This window comes from Amblyomma maculatum, chromosome 1, assembly GCF_055883805.1.
Source record: "Amblyomma maculatum isolate TAMU_Amacu chromosome 1, ASM5588380v1, whole genome shotgun sequence".
Lineage (NCBI taxonomy): Eukaryota > Metazoa > Arthropoda > Arachnida > Ixodida > Ixodidae > Amblyomma > Amblyomma maculatum.
This window is the reverse complement of record NC_139344.1, coordinates 298,913,268-298,931,769: the sequence shown is the minus strand read 5'-3', so window position 1 is coordinate 298,931,769 and position 18,502 is coordinate 298,913,268. Positions and strand designations below refer to the sequence as shown.

At 46.4% G+C, this 18,502-nt stretch overlaps 1 protein-coding gene across 1 annotated transcript in view; it reads left to right on the top strand.

Moving 5' to 3' along the window:
- The window catches only part of SMC3 (structural maintenance of chromosomes 3), a 295,374-nt gene that overhangs the window by 271,981 nt on the left and 4,891 nt on the right, over nucleotides 1–18,502 (top strand). The window contains exons 29-30 of the mRNA XM_084591644.1: nucleotides 2,148–2,325; nucleotides 12,578–12,684. Coding sequence (XP_084447770.1) covers nucleotides 2,148–2,325; nucleotides 12,578–12,684 — 285 coding nt within the window. The remainder of the gene's footprint in view (nucleotides 1–2,147; nucleotides 2,326–12,577; nucleotides 12,685–18,502) is intronic.

The following is an 18,502-nucleotide window of genomic DNA, read 5'->3' as shown; positions in this document are numbered from 1 at the left end:
TCTGTTAGCGCTTTTAATTTCAGGAATAGCAGCATCTGTGCGCGGGATTCAGGTGCACGTCGACGCATGAGCTGACCCGCTCTAACAGCGTACACATTGTACACAAACACGTCTCAAAAGCAACGCATAAAATACGCAATGTATATAATGCCGCCCGACGGCGCAGTAGGGTAGTGTATAGGGCGCGCACACTACATTGAGGCATCCAATACCCCGGCCGTCCCGTCTTAGCAGCGCAGTTTACGCTGCTGGTTGTCAGGCCCAAGTCGGGCCCTAGCTGCATCATGAAAGGAGGCGATAAGCTCACAAGGCTTACAGCGTGCACCGGATGCCATAAGCTTACAGCAACGGTGCCCATAATTGCGAAGGATGGCGGCACTTGGGCTGTCTGCTTCTTCCTAATTGTCTCTAGGCCTAAATTATTTCGATCGCATCGAAGCCACAGCGGACGGCACTTCGTAATATATCAGTGAGGCGTTTTAGTAAATGGACTACTCGATCATGAAACTTCTTTACTCTCAACCCCACTGTTTCATAGTTTGTCATCTTTTTGCAAGGGATGAATTTTCAGTATGTTTGCGGTGTGCAGTGGCGTTTTGGAAATAAGCGAGAATAGCACTTTACAAGCAACAATAAAAGAAAACGTAAAAACGTAATGAAATTAAGTTGCCAACAAAAGTGGGTCGGAACTGTACCGCAAACCAGTTCGGAACGGTTCTACCCTTTTGTTCCGGCTCAGGTTCAGTTCCAATATGGCGGCATAAATTTGGGTTCGGTTCTGGTTCCAGGCAAAAAATTCAGGCTCGGTTCCGGTTTTCGGTTCAGTTCCGGTTCGACACCCTGGAAGAAAGCATAATTGTGATCGCTTACCACTCGTGTTGCTTCCCTGAGGATTGTTGGAAATTTTAGTTAGATCACTTATAACAGCACAGAAACCATAAATGCGGAGTGAAGGTGCCCTGTTACTCCATGTCATGCCTCATGGTCATTCTGTGCTGAAGCAGCGTCAACTAAGTACTGAGTGGGAATGTGTGAAAGGAAGCTAGCACCCTCCTACTGCAGCAATTTGACATCATATGAAAGTGTGAGTAGCCATGGCATGGAGATTTTACGTTTGCGAGTATTTTCATTCAAAGAGACTTCAGTTGTAACCTTGAGCAATGCAACGAGTTCCTGCGCTATTATCAACTGAGCCTCTTTTCGGCACAGCGGTATGGCCAAAATGCCATTCCATTGAAGTTGATTGAGCCACAGCTGAACAAGGAACATGACGATCAGCAGCACGTCTCGACAAAAATGACCATCTGGCATAATTTGGGCATTTTTGATTTTGTTTTTAGTACTAGTGCTCTGGATCTCTGTTGCTCAGTGCAAGCAAAACCTGCCATCATTAGCCATGTGCTGAAGCATGTTCGAATTTTTTTAATTATTTTCCAATATTTTTTGTAAGCTTCGAAGCATATTAAGGGGAGACACTGGTCTTAAAACAAATTTTTTTATTATTAGAAATATTGGAATGAAATGCGGATGTGGTGTGTATATGTATTTCTTCCTACTGCTTTCAAAAATAATTTCTTTCACTATATCTCAATTAGTTATCATACTTCAGAAACAACTGATGCCTAATTATGTAATTTCTTACTGGTCATTAAGACACTTTCTCTCAATATTATTCGGTTACAATTAAAATCTAGCTGTAGCCAAAGACCTGCCATGTGGAGCTATGCTATTTATATTGTCATTGAGGTGCATCATCATATAAAAATGTCCAATTATGCTGATGCCCCATAATTTTAAAGTATCATTAGCTGACATTACTGTCCCCAAAATTTGGTATCTTCAATGTAGCAACATAAAAATACCATAGCTTCACAGTTCAGTTCTTCCTGAATTCAATGGTGTAAGACTTGTTAAAATTGTGCCCCAAGAACATAATGAAAAGTTCCATAAGGCTAGTCATGTTAGCAACACATTTCCTCTTTTCGGGGGGCATTTTGTGGCTGCCGTGATGTTTTGAAAACCGATTTTATCGCATTTTCTGACCGAATTCAGTGTTAAAAATTTGAGTGCAGGTGCTCGAAAGGTTAAATGTTTTAGTGGTAAGTCAACTCGCATCATGAACTGCTGCAAAATGTGACTGCACGCAGGTGTCTTTTGTGGGGAAGTCAAGCGAGATGAAGGAGATGCAGCAACTGTCAGGCGGCCAGAAGTCGCTCGTAGCCTTGGCACTCATCTTCGCTATACAGAAATGTGATCCGGCTCCTTTCTACCTCTTTGATGAGATTGACCAGGCACTGGACTCGCAGCACCGCAAGGCAGTCGCAGGCAAGTGGGTTGCTTCCTCTTAAGACTGATTACTTACAGTAAAACCTCATGAATACAATGTCTGCAAATATAACGGCTTTCAAATTAGCCTAGCATGGCAAGGAAAAAAACAACACCCTTGCAGGTTTGCGTCACCGGTACTGGACTAAGTCTTTACCACTTTCTACTTTGGTCAGCCCTTTTGAACCCTTTTTTTTCAGGATGTGGCGGGTGTGGTCCAGTGACCTGTTATTATTCTGTTTCTTTGTCCTTCTGCCGTCCTTGCAGAAAGCTTTTGAGAACTGTTCCCCTGCAGATGTATTCTTTATTAGGACCCTTTGGAATGCCCGTCCCCATTCAAGAAAGGTGTGTCTGCACGGAACCTGCTTTAGGCGCTAAAAATCCAGCCCGCATTGTAGTTTTTCCTGCTGCTACTGCCTTTTGTTTTCTTTTTAAGGCCACGGGATCACTTGTTCCAGGCTGAGAAATACATACCAAAGAAACATTTTTTCACTCCTTGACCTACCCCCTCCCTAGCTTTTCATCTTCAGAAGCAGAAGCGCATTTAAACATCTGGCAGTGATGATCGCGCTTCCCAGACGAAGGCAAGCTCACTTGTCAAAACGTTGGCTCGACTAGTGAATTGAGGCTTCGCCCCCCTCTACCCTTGTTCAGTGCTCTTTCAAACCGACTAACTAGAGACAGAGCGAAATGCAGATGGTCCTGTAGTTTCAAATTCTGGCACACGTGCTCTGGAAATGATCTTAAGTTTGCTCTTGTGGATACCTGTGTGAACGAGCCACGTAAACGTCTTGGAATTTATCTTCAGTGGAACTGACATGCTCACATATTAACATTCTTTTTTGTTCCCTGGAGCCCTGACCGGAACAGGTCATATACTGTCTGCCACTTGATGTCCTGTGGTTCTTAGGATTTTCGGATTTATAAAAATTTGCTCGGATCAGTTACTGGATAATTTTCTTAATGAATCTCCCACTTTTTACATTTTTGTGATTAAGAAACCATCAGTGATTAAGTCCTAAATATTCGTAGCTCTTTTTGGGCATTTTGAATACAGTCAAATATTGATATAACGAATCCTGTGGGACCGCAAAAAATCATTCATTTTGAAATGTTGTAATACAAAATCTGCGACTATAAGCCAGTGGTCAAACCTAGGTATGAAAATCATGTACCGTGGCAGTAAGCACATGTAGAGACAAGCACAACCTTCAATGAAAATACTGGAATAACTCCAAAGCAGAATTATTTGAAGAAATCAATTATATTCTTCTGCCGCGTGCAGCAAACACGACCGTGCACTACATTACACCACTACAGCACATACACCTTCCACTTTGCGCAAAACTTCATCGGGTGTGTGATTGCACCGAGCGGTGAAATTACAAACTTTCTCCATCTGGAAGAAAACATCTGAGTTCGATATAACCTCATCTTCTGTGCTCCCTGAAGCTTGAAAATCTTGTCTCGGTCTTTCTAAATGATCGTGGCTGACGATGGGGCAATGCTAGCTGTCTGTAGAGGCTTCACAGCGTCGATTTCTTTCAGTGAAAGCAGCTGCGTTCTTCTTGGCACTTTGCTGGCTGCGATCATCATCAGATCTCGCACAAACTTCGCAATAAGATAATCTGCGACAAAAAAGAAAATTAAAAAAATTGCACGCGCGATTGGCGCTAACGACCGACCGACAAACGACACATAAACAGGAAGAAAAAAACAATAGAGACAGGCGGCTACTGCCGGCTACTGCATAATAAAGCTCAGCTTTGTGGTGGCACTTGGAGCTGGCTTTAGATATGCTGATGATGATAGCTACAGCCCACAGGCCATGCACACAGAAACGGCAGTTTCTTTTTAACGCGAAAGTTGCGAGCTGCAGCACTGTTAATTTTAGCCAAATTCGTAGTACTGATGTTTGTAAATTATAGAAGAAAAACTAAAATACATACGTTGTTCTGAAATATACACTATTTTTAAATACGTAATTCTGAAATAGTTCTACATTGAAAACATAGGAAATTTGCTGGGGATTCTTAAAAAATTAGTTAATTTGAAAAATTTGCTAATAGCCATCACATATTCCAGGTGGCATGCACTGTTGCAGCATTTTGCACCTGTCGCATCATTTAACAGGTATCCCCTACCACACTGCAATGAAGCACATCCTCTCTTCTACAGGTGTGAGCTCTGAAAGACCGCCACTTCTTGGCAACAAAATCGGGGTTGGATATTCCTAGTATAACACCCAAATTCCGCACATTAACTGGGATGGTGCAGAGCACTGCTTTGGTTTATCCAGTCAAGTTTACATTAGAAGTTATGAAGTTGTCTTAGATTTTGAATTATTGAGGTTTTAATTTAATGGAGAATGCAGTAGAACCCGCATATACATTGTAAACTCTTCCATAGACGACTACATTTTTCCACCTATATAGTAGACATTTTTGGTAAAAATAGGTTATAGTAAAGTGCATCCAGATGGCAGCAGCGACGACTTACCTAGAAATGACATCACCACCTATGCGATATCTAGGATTGAGAAACGAAACTTTATCCTTTCGAAAAAAATATATATGTGTTATATAGGGATGCTTTACCACCAGGCTTAGCAGCGCTTAGGAGCAGCAAAATTAATGTAGGCCTTGGAGCCATGAAGGGAAAGCATGCAGCGTATAGGAAAAAAAAGAAAGTGAAGCTGTCTACAATCGTAGAAAGAAGTCGGATCGGTCCGTTCAGAAAATGAGTAGTAAAAGGGCAGTGAGAAATAGGGAAGGGAAAAGACTATCGAACATTTGCAGCACTGCGCAGCATGAAGTACGAGGCAACGGTGGCAAGAACTGGAGGCGCGGCGTGTGAAGTATTGCAGTGCTTGACTGCTGCACACATTTGCCATCTATTGTCTTTTAAAAGACAGAAACAGCAGAAGGTAATCAAACTCAGTTGTATTCATAGCCACGTTGCCCTCATGCTTACGAGCTACTTCCACAAGATCTGAACAAAAAAATATTGCAACTGAAAGTATGGCATGAAGAGACGATAAGAGAAAGGGGGAAGGTATTTTACAGGGTTCTTTCATTAAGCAACAAGACGTGTTCAGTACGTAGGCATTTAATTTTCATACATGATCTTCAGGACCATGTCATCACCAACAACTGATATACAGTCAAATCTCGATATTGTCACAGAAGCCAGTGAAACTGGTTCAGCAAGTTTACTTACAACTAAGTAAAAGTACCGGCAAGATCAGGCACGGAACCGACTGGCGGGCGAGCACCGAGAGCGAAGAAGACGAGCGCGTGCCCGTCTCCCGAGCTCGCCACATGGCGACACCAGTAAGATAACATTGCGGCATTGCCCCTCCCGGTGGGAAAGGCATCGTCCCGATGCCGAGTGGCGAGGTCGAGGATAACCGTAGTCGGCGAGGATGCGCGTTCACATCAAGTAGTTAAAGGAAGCAAAGAAAAAAAACACATGTAGCTTGACCTAGCGGGAGTAGAAGGGCTTCATCCTGGCGACATGTACGACTTCCGATTGTGCTTGCCGTTGGGATGAGCGAACAGTTCCTTGCGGGATCATTTCGTAAGTGACGTCGCTGAGTTTGCGTTGTACTTCGTACGGGCCGAAGTAGCGGCGCAGAAGCTTCTCGGAGCGACCCCGCTGGCGAACAGGTGTCCACACCCGAACCTGATCGCCAGGGTTGTAAATTACCTCCCTTGACGAAGGTTATACCGTCGAGCATCTTTAACTCGTTGTGTCCGGACTCTCAGTCTAGCCAGCTGGCGAGCGGCCTCGGCATGCTGGACGAATTGGTCGGCACCGGCAATCAAGGGGTGGGCAGCATATGGCAGTAGCATTGCGTCCAGCATGGTGACAGCTTCGTGACCGTACACCAAACGAAACGGTGTAAAGCGGGTCGTTTCCTGGACTGCGGTGTTATAAGCAAATGTTGCATACGGTAGTATCTGGTCCCAGTTCTTATGATCTTCGTCGACGTACATAGAAAGCATATCGGCGATGGTCTTATTGAGTCGCTCAGTAAGGCCATTCGTCTGAGGGTGGTAAGCTGTTGTTCTGCGATGACAAGTGCCACTGAGCCGCATCACTTCCTGGGTTAGAGCTGAAGTAAATGCCGTGCCTCTGTCAGTTAAAACGATCGCAGGGGCACCGTGACGAAGGACTAGATTAAAGATGAAAAAGTTCGCAATATCAGTAGACGTGCCGCTGGGAAGAGCTTTCGTCTCACAATAGCGGGTTAGATAATTTGTTGCGACTATAATGTACCTGTTGCCCAATGATGACGTAGGAAATGGCCCGAGCAAGTCCATACTGACTTGGTGAAAAGGTACTCGCGGAGGAACAATAGGCTGCAGCAGGCCAGCCGGCTTGACAGGTGGTATCTTCCGACGTTGGCAATCACGGCACGTCCTAACATAGCGCCGAACCATAGTGGCAAGCTTAGGCCAGTAGTACTTTTGTCGTACTCGTGCCAAGGTGCGCGAAAAACCGAGATGTCCGGCAGAAAGCTCGTCGTGGCATGCCTGCAAAACGTCGGTACGGAGCGGCGTTGGGACCACCAGCAGATACTGAATGTCTGTGGAAGCGTAGTTTTTCTTGTAGAGCACGCCGTCACGCAAGCAGAACGACCACAGGTCACACGTGAAAAGGCGAGGCGGCGATGAGGCGGTTCCTTCGAGGTAATCGATGAGGGGCCGCAGTTCAGTGTCGTCTCGCTGCTGTTGAGCGAGATCTGGCGTCGAGAGAGCGCCGAGAAAGACGGAGTCATCTGTTTCACTTGAAGAACACGGGATAGGGTCTCGGGATAGGCAGTCAGCGCCGAGAAAGACGGAGTCATCTGTTTCACTTGAAGAACACGGGATAGGGTCTCGGGATAGGCAGTCAGCGTCACTGTGCTTCTTGCCGGACTTGTACACAATAGTGACATCGAACTCCTGTAAGCGGAGACTCCAGCGGGCTAACCTGCCTGAAGGATCTTTAAGGTTCGCTAACCAACAGAGTGAGTGGTGGTCGCTGACCACTCTAAATGGCTGGCCATACAAATACGGCCGAAATTTTGTTACCGCCCACACAACTGCAAGGCGCTCCTTTTCGGTAGTAGAATAATTCGCTTCGGAACGAGACAGGGTGCGGCTGGCGTAAGCAATCACCCGCTTAACGCCTTCTTGCCACTGAACGAGAACTGCACCAAGGCCAAAGTTACTGGCGTCGGTATGCAATTCTGTGTCGGCCTCCTCGTCGAAGTGGCCAAGTACGGGCGTTGTTTGAAGGCGCTTGCGAAGCTCCTCGAAGGCCCTTTGCTGCTCGTCGGCCCATATGAAAGGCTGGTCGTCCTTTGTTAGACGAGTCAATGGTTCCGCTATTCGGGAGAAGTCGTGTACAAATCTCCTGTAATATGCACGGAGGCCCAAAAACCGACGTATGGAACTTTTATCAGTGGGGGTCGGGAAAGCAGCTACGGCAGCCGTCTTCTCTGGATCAGGGCTAATTCCCTCAGCACTCACGATGTGACCCAGGAACTTGAGCTGTTGGAATGCAAAGTGGCATTTTTCTGGTTTTAATGAGAGTCCGGCCCCGCGGAGGGCATTTAGCACGGCCGTCAATCGTTTGAGGTGCTCTTCGTAGGTCGCAGAGAAAATGACAACGTCGTCAAGGTAGACGAGGCACGTCTGCCATTTCAGGCCGGCTAGGACAGTGTCCATCATTCTTTGAACGGTTGCGGGAGCGGAACACAAACCGAATGGAAGCACCTTAAATTCGTACAGTCCGTCAGGAGTAATGAATGCGGTCTTCTCTCGATCACGTTCGTCGACTTCGATCTGCCAGTACCCGCTGCGTAGATCGAGTGATGAAAAGTATCGGGCGTGGCGAAGTCGGTCGAACGAGTCATCGATTCAGGGCAATGGGTAGACGTCCTTTTTCGTAATTTTGTTAAGCCTCCTATAGTCGACGCAGAATCTGAGTGCTCCGTCCTTTTTAGCGACCAGCACAACTGGTGACGCCCATGGGGTTGTGGACGGCTGGATCACATCATCGCGGAGCATTTCATCAACTTGCGCCCGAATAGCCTCTCGTTCTTTCGGCGATACTCGGTAGGGGTGTTGGCGGATAGGGCGCTCGGTGAGATCAACTATAATTCGATGTTTGGTTACTGACGTCTGTTTCACTTTGGAAGGAAGTGACGGCAAAGCAGTCACGGTAAGTGTCCAGAATTGCTTGAAGGCGGCGTTTCTGGGTAAGAGACAAAGCTGGATTCACGTCAGTTTGAACAGTATGTCCAGTGCTCTCGGGAGGGTTCTCGTTGGCCAGCGAAAGGGCGCAATGGGCGGATGGCGCACTGACTTCGTCAAAATAAGCAATAGCTGTACCTTGCGGTAAATGGCGGTATTCGGCACTAAAGTTCGTTAGAAGCAGTTCAGTTCGTTTACCTTTCAAGGCGAAGACCCCCCGAGCGACGCAGACTTGTAGGCTCAACAATAAATTCACGTTCGTTTCCGCGAGGCCTTGAAAGGCGGGGGGGTTGTCGCACTGCACTGTAACAAACAAGCTGGTGCGTGGAGGTAGAGTGACATGGTCGTCGCACACTCGGAAAACTGGCCTGTCTGTGTAGTCGTCGCTGTGCTGTCTGTACTCGTCGGAAATTGCGCAGTGAGTGGAAAACGTCACCATGAAGTCACGGAGGTCGATGATTGCGTCGTTTTCTCTAGGAAAATCAAGGCCGAGAATCAGGTCCTTGGAGCACTCTGCTAGCACAACAAAGCAGCACGAGAAAGTTACGTGGTGAATCTCGACGCGAGCGGTGCACACTCCGAGCGGTGTTACCACGTGCCCTCCGGCTGTCCTTATTGGGGCTCCGTGCCAAGAAGTCAGGACTTTTCGCAGAATGGTAGCAAGGCCATGACTCATAACGCAAAAATCAGCGCTGGTATCTACAAGGGCAGTCGTGTTGTGGTTATCAACGACGATCGGTATCTCGGCGGAATGTAGCTCACCGTCGACAAAGTGCGGCGTGTCAAGGATCGTCGGGCTGACGGGTCGTTCGTTGCGTCGAATTACGGCGTCGAAGGTAAGCTTCTGTGATCGTCGGGAGGTCGTCGAACTCGCTGGTCGTGCGGTGCGTCGATTGGGGGCGTCGGAGGAAAGCTTCGGCGATCGTCGAAAAGTGGTCGAATTGTTGATCGGAGCGAAGGGTCGGAGGTCGGTATGTGTGATCGAATCGGTGAGCGGAGGATGTTGGTCGTAGTGTCCATCGACGGCGGCCCTACCCCCGAGGGTCGCCGTCTTCAGTTTTCCCGGTGCGGACTTAGGGACTGCCTGAGGAAAGAACGGCGGCTAGTTGAAAACTGTCTCGGCGGTGGTGACCTGGACTGGCGTCGCTGGAGGGACGCAGGTGGGACGTGGTCGCTGAGGTATTGGTCGATGTCCCGAGGTCGTTCGCCATAGCGCGGCCGAGGGGCATCCGGGGAAAATCCGCGCAAGCCCATCCGACGGTACGGGCAGTGGCACAGAGCGTGACCGGCTTCGCCGCAGTGGAAGCACAAAGGCAGATTGTTCAGCGTGCGCCACGCGTGTGCTTTGCGAACGGGTGGTCGAGCTTCAGGCACACCAGTCGAAACTGGATATTGGGGTTGAGGACGTGCGGGAGGAGCAAGGTTGCAGGGTGCCAATTGTTCAGGCGCAGGGGTACGCAACACATCTCTATACGTCATGATCTGTGGCGCAGGCGGCTGGGGTGACGGTACTGATGGCACTGCTTGGCGGAGCTCTTCGCGCACTATATCCGAGATGCCCCCAACACGTGGATGTTGTTCGAGAGAGGGCAGCTTTTGCAGCTCTTCGCGCACGATGCTTCGGATAAGTTCGCAAAGGGCTTCCCTGTCGTTTCCGGACATTGGCAAGCGGAAGTCTATGGCAGCGATGTTCGCTGAGCGATCAAAATGTACAAATCGCTGATTCAAGGCACGCTCGACGCTTGTTGCTTCTTTCGTAAAATCAGCAACAGTACGTGGAGGGTCACGTACAAGGCCAACGAACAACTGCTCCTTGACGCCTTGCATAAGGTAGCGCACCTTCTTTACCTCCGACATGGAGGGATCCGCCCGGTTGAAAAGGCGAGTCATTTCTTCCACAAACATGGCGACGCTTTCATTAGGCCGCTGTGCTCGGGACTGTAGAGCGAGTTCGGCCATCTCTTTTCTTGCATCGTTGCCGAATGTTGCGAGCAGCTGCCGCCGGAAATCCTGCCAGGTGGAAATGATAGCCTCATGGTTTTCGAACCACATCTTGGCGGAGTCTTCTAGTGCGAAATAAACATTCTGCAATTTTCGCTCCTCGTCCCACGCATTAAATACAGCGACCCGGTCGTAGCTGGTCAGCCAGTCCTCAACGTCTTCGAACTTGTCGCCATGAAACGGTGTGGGCATACGTGGAATATGGCAGATCACGGGAAGCTGAGTGGTCTGAATTGCCTCTGTAGTCATCGTGGTTCGCGGTGGGGAAACAAGAGGACCACACTCGGGTGCTAAGCCTCTCAAGTGACGGCTCGCCTTGTGCACAGGTGTCGTGTCCACGGTGTGTAGATGGGCGTAGGGGGCAGTCAGAGGCTCTTCGTACATGGGATCTACCCAGCACCTCCACCAAAAATGTCACAGAAGCCAGTGAAACTGGTTCAGCAGGTTTACTTACAACTAAGTAAAAGTACCGGCAAGATCAGGCACGGAACCGACTGGCGGGCGAGCACCGAGAGCGAAGAGGACGAGCGCGTGCCAGTCTCCCGAGCTCGCCACATGGCGGCGCCAGTAAGATAACATTGCGGCAATATAATGAATCTGGCGGGACCACAAAATATTGTTCGTTATTTTGAAATATCGTTGTAATGAAAAATCTGCTATTATAAGCCGGTGGTCAAACCTAGGCATGAAAATAACGTACCTTGGCAGTAGGCACCTGTGTAGACAAGCAAAACCTCAAATAAGAATACTGCACTAACTCCAAAACCTGATTTATTTAAAGAAATCAATTATTTTCTTCTGCCGCGCAAACACGACCACACACTACATTACACCACTAACTTTACCTTCCACTACACCTTCCACTTTGCGCAACACCTCATCGGGTGTGTGATTGCACCGAGCGGTGAAAGTACGGACTTTGTCTGTGTGCAAAAAAGCATCAGAGTTCTATATGACCTCTTCTTCAGTGCTTCCTGAAGTTGGAAAATCTTGTCTCGGTCTTTCAAAATGATTGCAGCGGTTGTTAGGGAAATGCTAGCCATCTGCAGAGGCCAGTTTTCTTTTTCCCTGTATCGATTTCTTGCAGTGATCGCTGCATTCCTATCATCTTGGCACCTGCCTGGCTGTAGTCATTGTTATGTCTCGCAGAAACTTTGTAATAAAATAATCCGCGACAAAAAAAAATATTAAAAATCTTGCACGCGTGATTGGTACAAATGACCAACCAGCGAACGACATGTATCACAGAAAGAAACAAAGAAAAAAGAGGCAGGCGGCTAGGCCTGCCGACTACTGCATAATAAACCACAGCTTTGTGGTGGCGCTAGGAGCTGGCTCTAGATATACTGATGATGATAGCTATAGCACACAGAAACGGCAGTTTCTGTTTCATGCAAAAGTTGCGAGCTGTGGCGCTGTTAATTCATAATACTGATGTTCCTATATTATAAAAGAAAAAATAATATACTACATTATTCTGAAATATACGCTATTTTTAAATTCGTAACTGTGAAATAGTTTTACATTGAAAACAGAAATCTGCTGGGAATTATTAAAAAATTCATGAATTTGAAAAATTCTTTAATGTGGTGTTCATAGTAACGAGGTTTCACTGTAGTGAAGACCCTGATATAGTTGAAACTTTTTGCTGGTCCCAATGACTTTACTATAAAGGGGTTCTAAGGTTACCAGACCTCACTGTTGCTGTGATCAACAGCTGATGTAGTGAAGGCACTGACATAGAGCAAGTCTTTTTGTCTTGAGTTTAGAGGGATTCTGCTGTGCTAGCACGACCTACTCTGCCCTGTGAAAACTGTTGTTCATAGAGCCATAAGCATTTTCATACCATGTGTCTAGACACCATGTGATGTATTTCATTAAAAAAATTATTAGTAAAAAAGAAACTGCAGTAAAAAATGGTTACTTACTCTGGTGTGTACATAGGTTGCCATGTCTGTTGTTTCCTGCATCGCATAATTACCGTATATTTCTTCTTCCTTTTGTAGACATGATTCACGAGCTGTGCAGTGGAGCGCAGTTCATCACAACTACATTTCGTCCTGAGCTCCTTGAGAAAGCAGACAAATTTTATGGTGTCAAATTTCGGAACAAGGTAAGCTTTATTATAAACATATGCATTCTATCTTTTTTTTTTTTTTTTTTTTTGCGCTATTTGTGTTTGCGCAGTTGAAGTTAAGTGATGATAGTGTCCACTTAATCAAGTGGGGTTCATATTTAAAATTCAGTGATTTAAGCCCTGTTTCGTTTATTATTGTCAGAGCATATGCCAAGTGAATAATATTTCTACAGTAATATTAAAGAGAATTTGAATAGCTACACTTTGTCCACAAGAGTCGTTTAAATGTCTCATTTATAGTTTTTTTTCCGAGAACCCGCTTAATTGCCAGCTTTTTATTGTCCTGAAAGAGTTGTGCATTTTTCATAGAATCTGCATATGTTGGTGGCTACACTCTCTCCTTTGATGCTATTGTTATTATGGCCATTAGTAGGAACGACAGTATGATGTTAGAATGACTATTTGGTCTTAATTGTACGCCTACAGCTGAGTTACGATTATAATTGTGATTTGTGTTTGCGCAGTTGAAGTTAAGTGATGATAGTGTCCACTTAATCAAGTGGGGTTCATATTTAAAATTCAGTGATTTAAGCCCTGTTTCGTTTATTATTGTCAGAGCATATGCCAAGTGAATAATATTTCTACAGTAATATTAAAGAGAATTTGAATAGCTACACTTTGTCCACAAGAGTCGTTTAAATGTCTCATTTATAGTTTTTTTTCCGAGAACCCGCTTAATTGCCAGCTTTTTATTGTCCTGAAAGAGTTGTGCATTTTTCATAGAATCTGCATATGTTGGTGGCTACACTCTCTCCTTTGATGCTATTGTTATTATGGCCATTAGTAGGAACGACAGTATGATGTTAGAATGACTATTTGGTCTTAATTGTACGCCTACAGCTGAGTTACGATTATAATGAAATCTCAAACTGCTCATGCCAACTACACTAGAACACGAAAGGAGCAGATATGTAATTTAAGGGGCAGCACTTGATAAGGCATACGCCGCAATGGAGTGAAGCCTCCAGCGCTTAATGCATGCAGCTGCTGCCCACTCCTGCTCCCTTTTGCCTTCCCGACTTGCCCGTGCCATATCTTTCTCTACAAAACTTTTTAGATCTATAGCCGGTAGTTGGTGGCAACCTGTGTAGGCCATCATGCCAGTGAAGAACGACTCAATGCACTGCATGTAGGCACTGCATCCTCAGAGTTGCTGGTCATTGGTGTGCTCGGTACAGAGTCATGCGCACATCACTTGCAGGTGGCTGTTCCTCATGCTTAATTGGAATTTTTGGTTAATTGCAAGTGCCAGGCCCCTCAGTTTTGCATTAATCCTATGGAAAAAATCACTCAATAATTCCAAGTCCTGAGCCAATTATTTTGTTTAATTGGAAGGTTATTTTCAGTCGGGATCCTCGAGGCGATTGTCATTTTGCATGGATTGTGTAATCTTTCAAGTGCTACAACAGCATCCGTGCTTCGCGTTGATGTCATACACTTTTTGCAGTGGCGCGGAGGCCACGCAGGTGCCATAGGTGTGCGCAGCGCTGCATACTGGCGGTGGCAAGATTGTAGGAGGTTAGGCTTGCAGTGCTTGCAGCGTGCGCAGCCAGCAGTGAGGCGTGGGTGCGTGTTTTGGTCGAGCCCTCTGTTGCATTGTGTTTAGCGCGCTCAGCCACTTTGTTCCGCAGGTGATTCTGCATTTCGGAATTGGACCGTAGTCGTGCCGTTGATAGCCATGGTAAACCGTGGCTCTTATCGCGCGCTCGGCCTGGCGACGAAAGTCCAAGTTTTGAAGGAAGTTAAGAAGGGAGGTGCCGCCAAACAAGACATTGCGCGGAAGTACGGGATCAAGCTGAACATGCTCTCAAACTTTATCAAGAACAAGCGCACAATAATGAATGCATTTGAGAACGACTAGTTTAAGACGTCTCAGAAGCAAATGCGCACCGGCGCTTACCCAGAGTTTGAAATGGTTTGGATGGGATTGGATTGGATCTGGTTTGGATTAGGGAGTCCCGGAGCAACAATTTTCCTCTCAGCGGAGATACTGTTGTGACGAAAGCCCGAACGCTTGCAGTAAAGTTGGGAATTGATGACTTCGTTTCTTCTGATAGTTGGCTGACGCGCTTTAAAGATCGCCACGACTTGGTTTTTAAGAACGTGTGTGGTGAAAAAGCGTCTGTTAACCAGGAAACATGTACTATCGCGCTCAGTATGAGCTACACCGCGCGAACACGTGTCCGAGCGTTCTGCACGGTTATCTCTCCAGATAACCCGAAAACGCGGCAAAATCGGCGCCACTGTACAACCTTGCAGAGCGCTCGGACACGAGCTCACGCGGTGTAGCTCATACTGGGCGCGATAGTACAACGTGGAAAGACGAAAAGCTGCATGAATATCTCAGCGAATATAATCCAGAGGACATGTTCAACGCAGATGAGACTGCACTCTTCTATCGGCTTCTACCAGAGAAGACGCTGACATTCAAGGATGATCACTGTGCCGGGGGCAAATGCAGCAAGGAGAGGGTGTTGGTGCTGATCGCGGCAAACATGACTGGCACGGAACGATGTCGGCTACTTGTGATCGGGAAAGCCGCCAAGCCGAGGTGTTTTAAAGGCGTAAAGACGCTGCCTGTACACTATGAGTCAAACAAGAAAGCGTGAATGACGGCCGAAATCTTCTGGATTACCAAGAGCTGGATTACCAAATTGGACCACTAGTTTGCTTCTTCGAATCGCAAGGTGTTGTTTCTTGTGGACCAATGCAGTGCTCACGTGGATGTGCCAGCCTTGAGTGCGATATGCCTCGCATTTTGTCTGCAAACACAACATCGGTTCTGCAGCCTGTAGACCAAGGGATCATAAAGAATGCTAAGGTCCTGTACAGGCGGCACCTCCTTGAGCACATGATTTTGTGTATGGATAACTCCACAAAATATAAGCTGAGCCTACTCAGCACCATCCACATGTTAACGCAAGCATGGGATTGTGTGAGGCAAGACACAATCGCAAACTGCTTCAGGGCTTGTGGTTTTGTGGCAGCTTCTTTGGAGTATAATTATGCAATTTCATCAGAGGAAGCGTCAACAAGTGAGTCTGACAGCACTGATTTTGGTGACGCTCTCGGAGAGTTGAAGACAAGGCGATCGAAACGTGCGGGGCACTGACAGATAGCGAGATTGTAGAGATTATTCGACCCCAGGAATCGACCCAGGAAAGCGACGACGACGTTGAAGACGAGCCGCAACCAAAGGCTGCTGATGCAGCCATGGGCCTTGCTCTCGTGGAGCGCTTTTTTGTCGCTGAAGGTAACACGGAAGAAGCGTTCCGCCACATCTGCATCCTGCAGAACTTGCTTTCAGTAACGGAATTCAGCAAGAAGAAGCAGAATAAGATGACAGACTATTTTTCTTAGATAATACTCAATTTTGCTACTAATAAAGATGCTGTTTTTGTGTTTTTGCCTAATTGGAAGTTCGCTTAATTCGAAGTTTTTTGTGGTTCCTGTGAACTTCGTATTAACGGGAGGGGACTACATAGTTCCATTTGTGGTGATGCTGCAGCACGAGCAGGTTGAAATGAGTCCATTCAGTACTAGTCTGAGATGCTACGGTGTGGAACCTTCACTCAGGACGGAGCCGCGCCATAAGAGCGAAGTCTGATACTGGTCCGGTCAGCAGAGTCACTTCCACTTCTTTCTTCACACCCTCTCCTTCCTCTACGTCATCTTCCTTACTCCATGACATTTTCCCCCTGTGCAGCCAAAGTCCACTGGATGAGTTATGCTGTCTCTCGAGAGTGGAGAGTGGCATGGCTTCAGGCGAGCGATGTGTGAGAGTTCAGTTTTCGCAGAATGGCGACCAGTTGAGGTAACGCATGCGATTTCCTACTTGATGTCACTTATTCTGGCCTCGATCACATAAGGGCCATCATAGTGGGCCGGTAGCTTTTGATGCAAGCTGCGGCGCCGGACCGGACGCTAAAGCCAGACCATTTCACCCGGAGCGTAGATAACATGCTGGTGGCAGCCATCGTAGTGGTTTTAGAGTCCGTAAGCGGGCAATCCGAAGAGCTTCTTCAGCCAAGGACAAGATCTCGGCGACATTCAGATTTTCACTGGGAGAAAACGGAATGATTGTGTCGAGGGTGTAACGTGGCAGGCGTTACAAAAAGTAGAATGGACTGTATCCAGTAATTTTATGAGTAGCGGTATTAAAGCATATGTGACTTAGGGCAGTATGGTGTCCCAGTTCTATGACCCGAATCCACATACATGGCAAGCATGCTTGTCAGTGTCTTGTTGATGCGTCCCGTCTAACCGTTTGTCTGTGGGCGATATGACGTTGAGTGCTTGTAGGTGACTGTGCATAGACGTAGCAGCTCCTCAACAATGTCGGCAGTGAATTGGCGGCCTCGGTCACTGTTTACTACTCGTGGTGGTCCATGCTGCAAGAGGACAGAGTTCAGAAGGAACAGCGACACTTGATGCGCGGTAGTCGATGGTAGAGCAGCTGCTTCACAGTAACGAGTAAGGTAGTCAGCACATATCGCGATCCACCGATTACCGTTTGGAGATTTGAGAAGACTGAGGGCCGGGGTTTTATAGGACTAATCATGGGAGGTTGCGGCCAAATACTGCAGCAGGGTGGCCAACTGCTGCTCTAGTGAGGGAATGCATTGCCGGAGGTGTTCACCGGCATCAGGTCGGCGTAATTCAGTCTTCTCAACGGTAGGGTCCCGCAACTTCTTTCTCCTAACTGGTTGCCTCTGAGCGGCTTAGACGGCGATTTTTACCAAGAGGTGTCTCTGAACGCAACCTAAAGGTAACATACACTCACTGAAGGCAGGAAATGATTACGGTGAAGGTAATTGAATAGTGTAACCATTGTCATGCCGTCACCTCGTGGCTCTCTTCGCGGCTGGTTTTGCGGCTATTAAGAATTAAAAACATCACATAATGCAACCTAAAGGGGAACAGCCCCCTGGAGAGATCTTGGTAGTCTATTTTAACATTGCGATTTTTTAAAAAATCAGAAAACGAGTTGCACTTACAGGATTCGAACACACTTTTTATTTGCTCAGTGCTCAGGTAAAAAGTGTAAATCAATTGCGCCACTGAAAGAACGGGTACGACTTGCTTTAAATGCGCTCTTATTCATTTTTACAATATTTCCACTATCTGTCCCCAGGTGACGCTGCTCAGAGTACCCTACCATTGAGAGAACGGAATCTCACATCTGGTCGCACCCCAAACCTATTTAGGCAATTCCATCAACATTGCGGATTTTTTTTTTATCTGGTGGAGAAATGCGCGGCACCGGGATTCGAACCACGGTCCTCTTGCATGCGAGGCAGATGTTCTACCTCTACGCCACCGCTGCATCCTCATTGCGAAAAAAAAAAAATACAGGACAAAAAAAGTTGCATGGGAATAAAAAAATTAGGTTTGCTATATTTCTTTAAAAAAAATTGTAAAATAGATTTTGGAACATATAAAATGTTTGAAATCTTTCTTGAAAGTTTTCATCGTTTTAAAATTATAACTGAAATTTGTTCCGCGGTAAAAATTTTTTTCTTATGCTACCTAAAAAAGGCGAATTTCAGCCTTCGACTTGAAATAAATTTTACTCTCTGAGAAGCAAGTAATTAGAAGTACAATTTGTTAACTTCAGTAAAATTTGGTAACAGTACTTTAAACCATTATTAGTTTCAACCAAGATCGCTCTTCAGAAGGCTGAAAAAAGTTAATGAAACAAAAATTATAGCTGCCCTAACACTTTTGACGAACTTTTGATATGAAAATAAGAAATAAAATGCGATTAAATCAAATAAAGTATGTAAGCATTTTC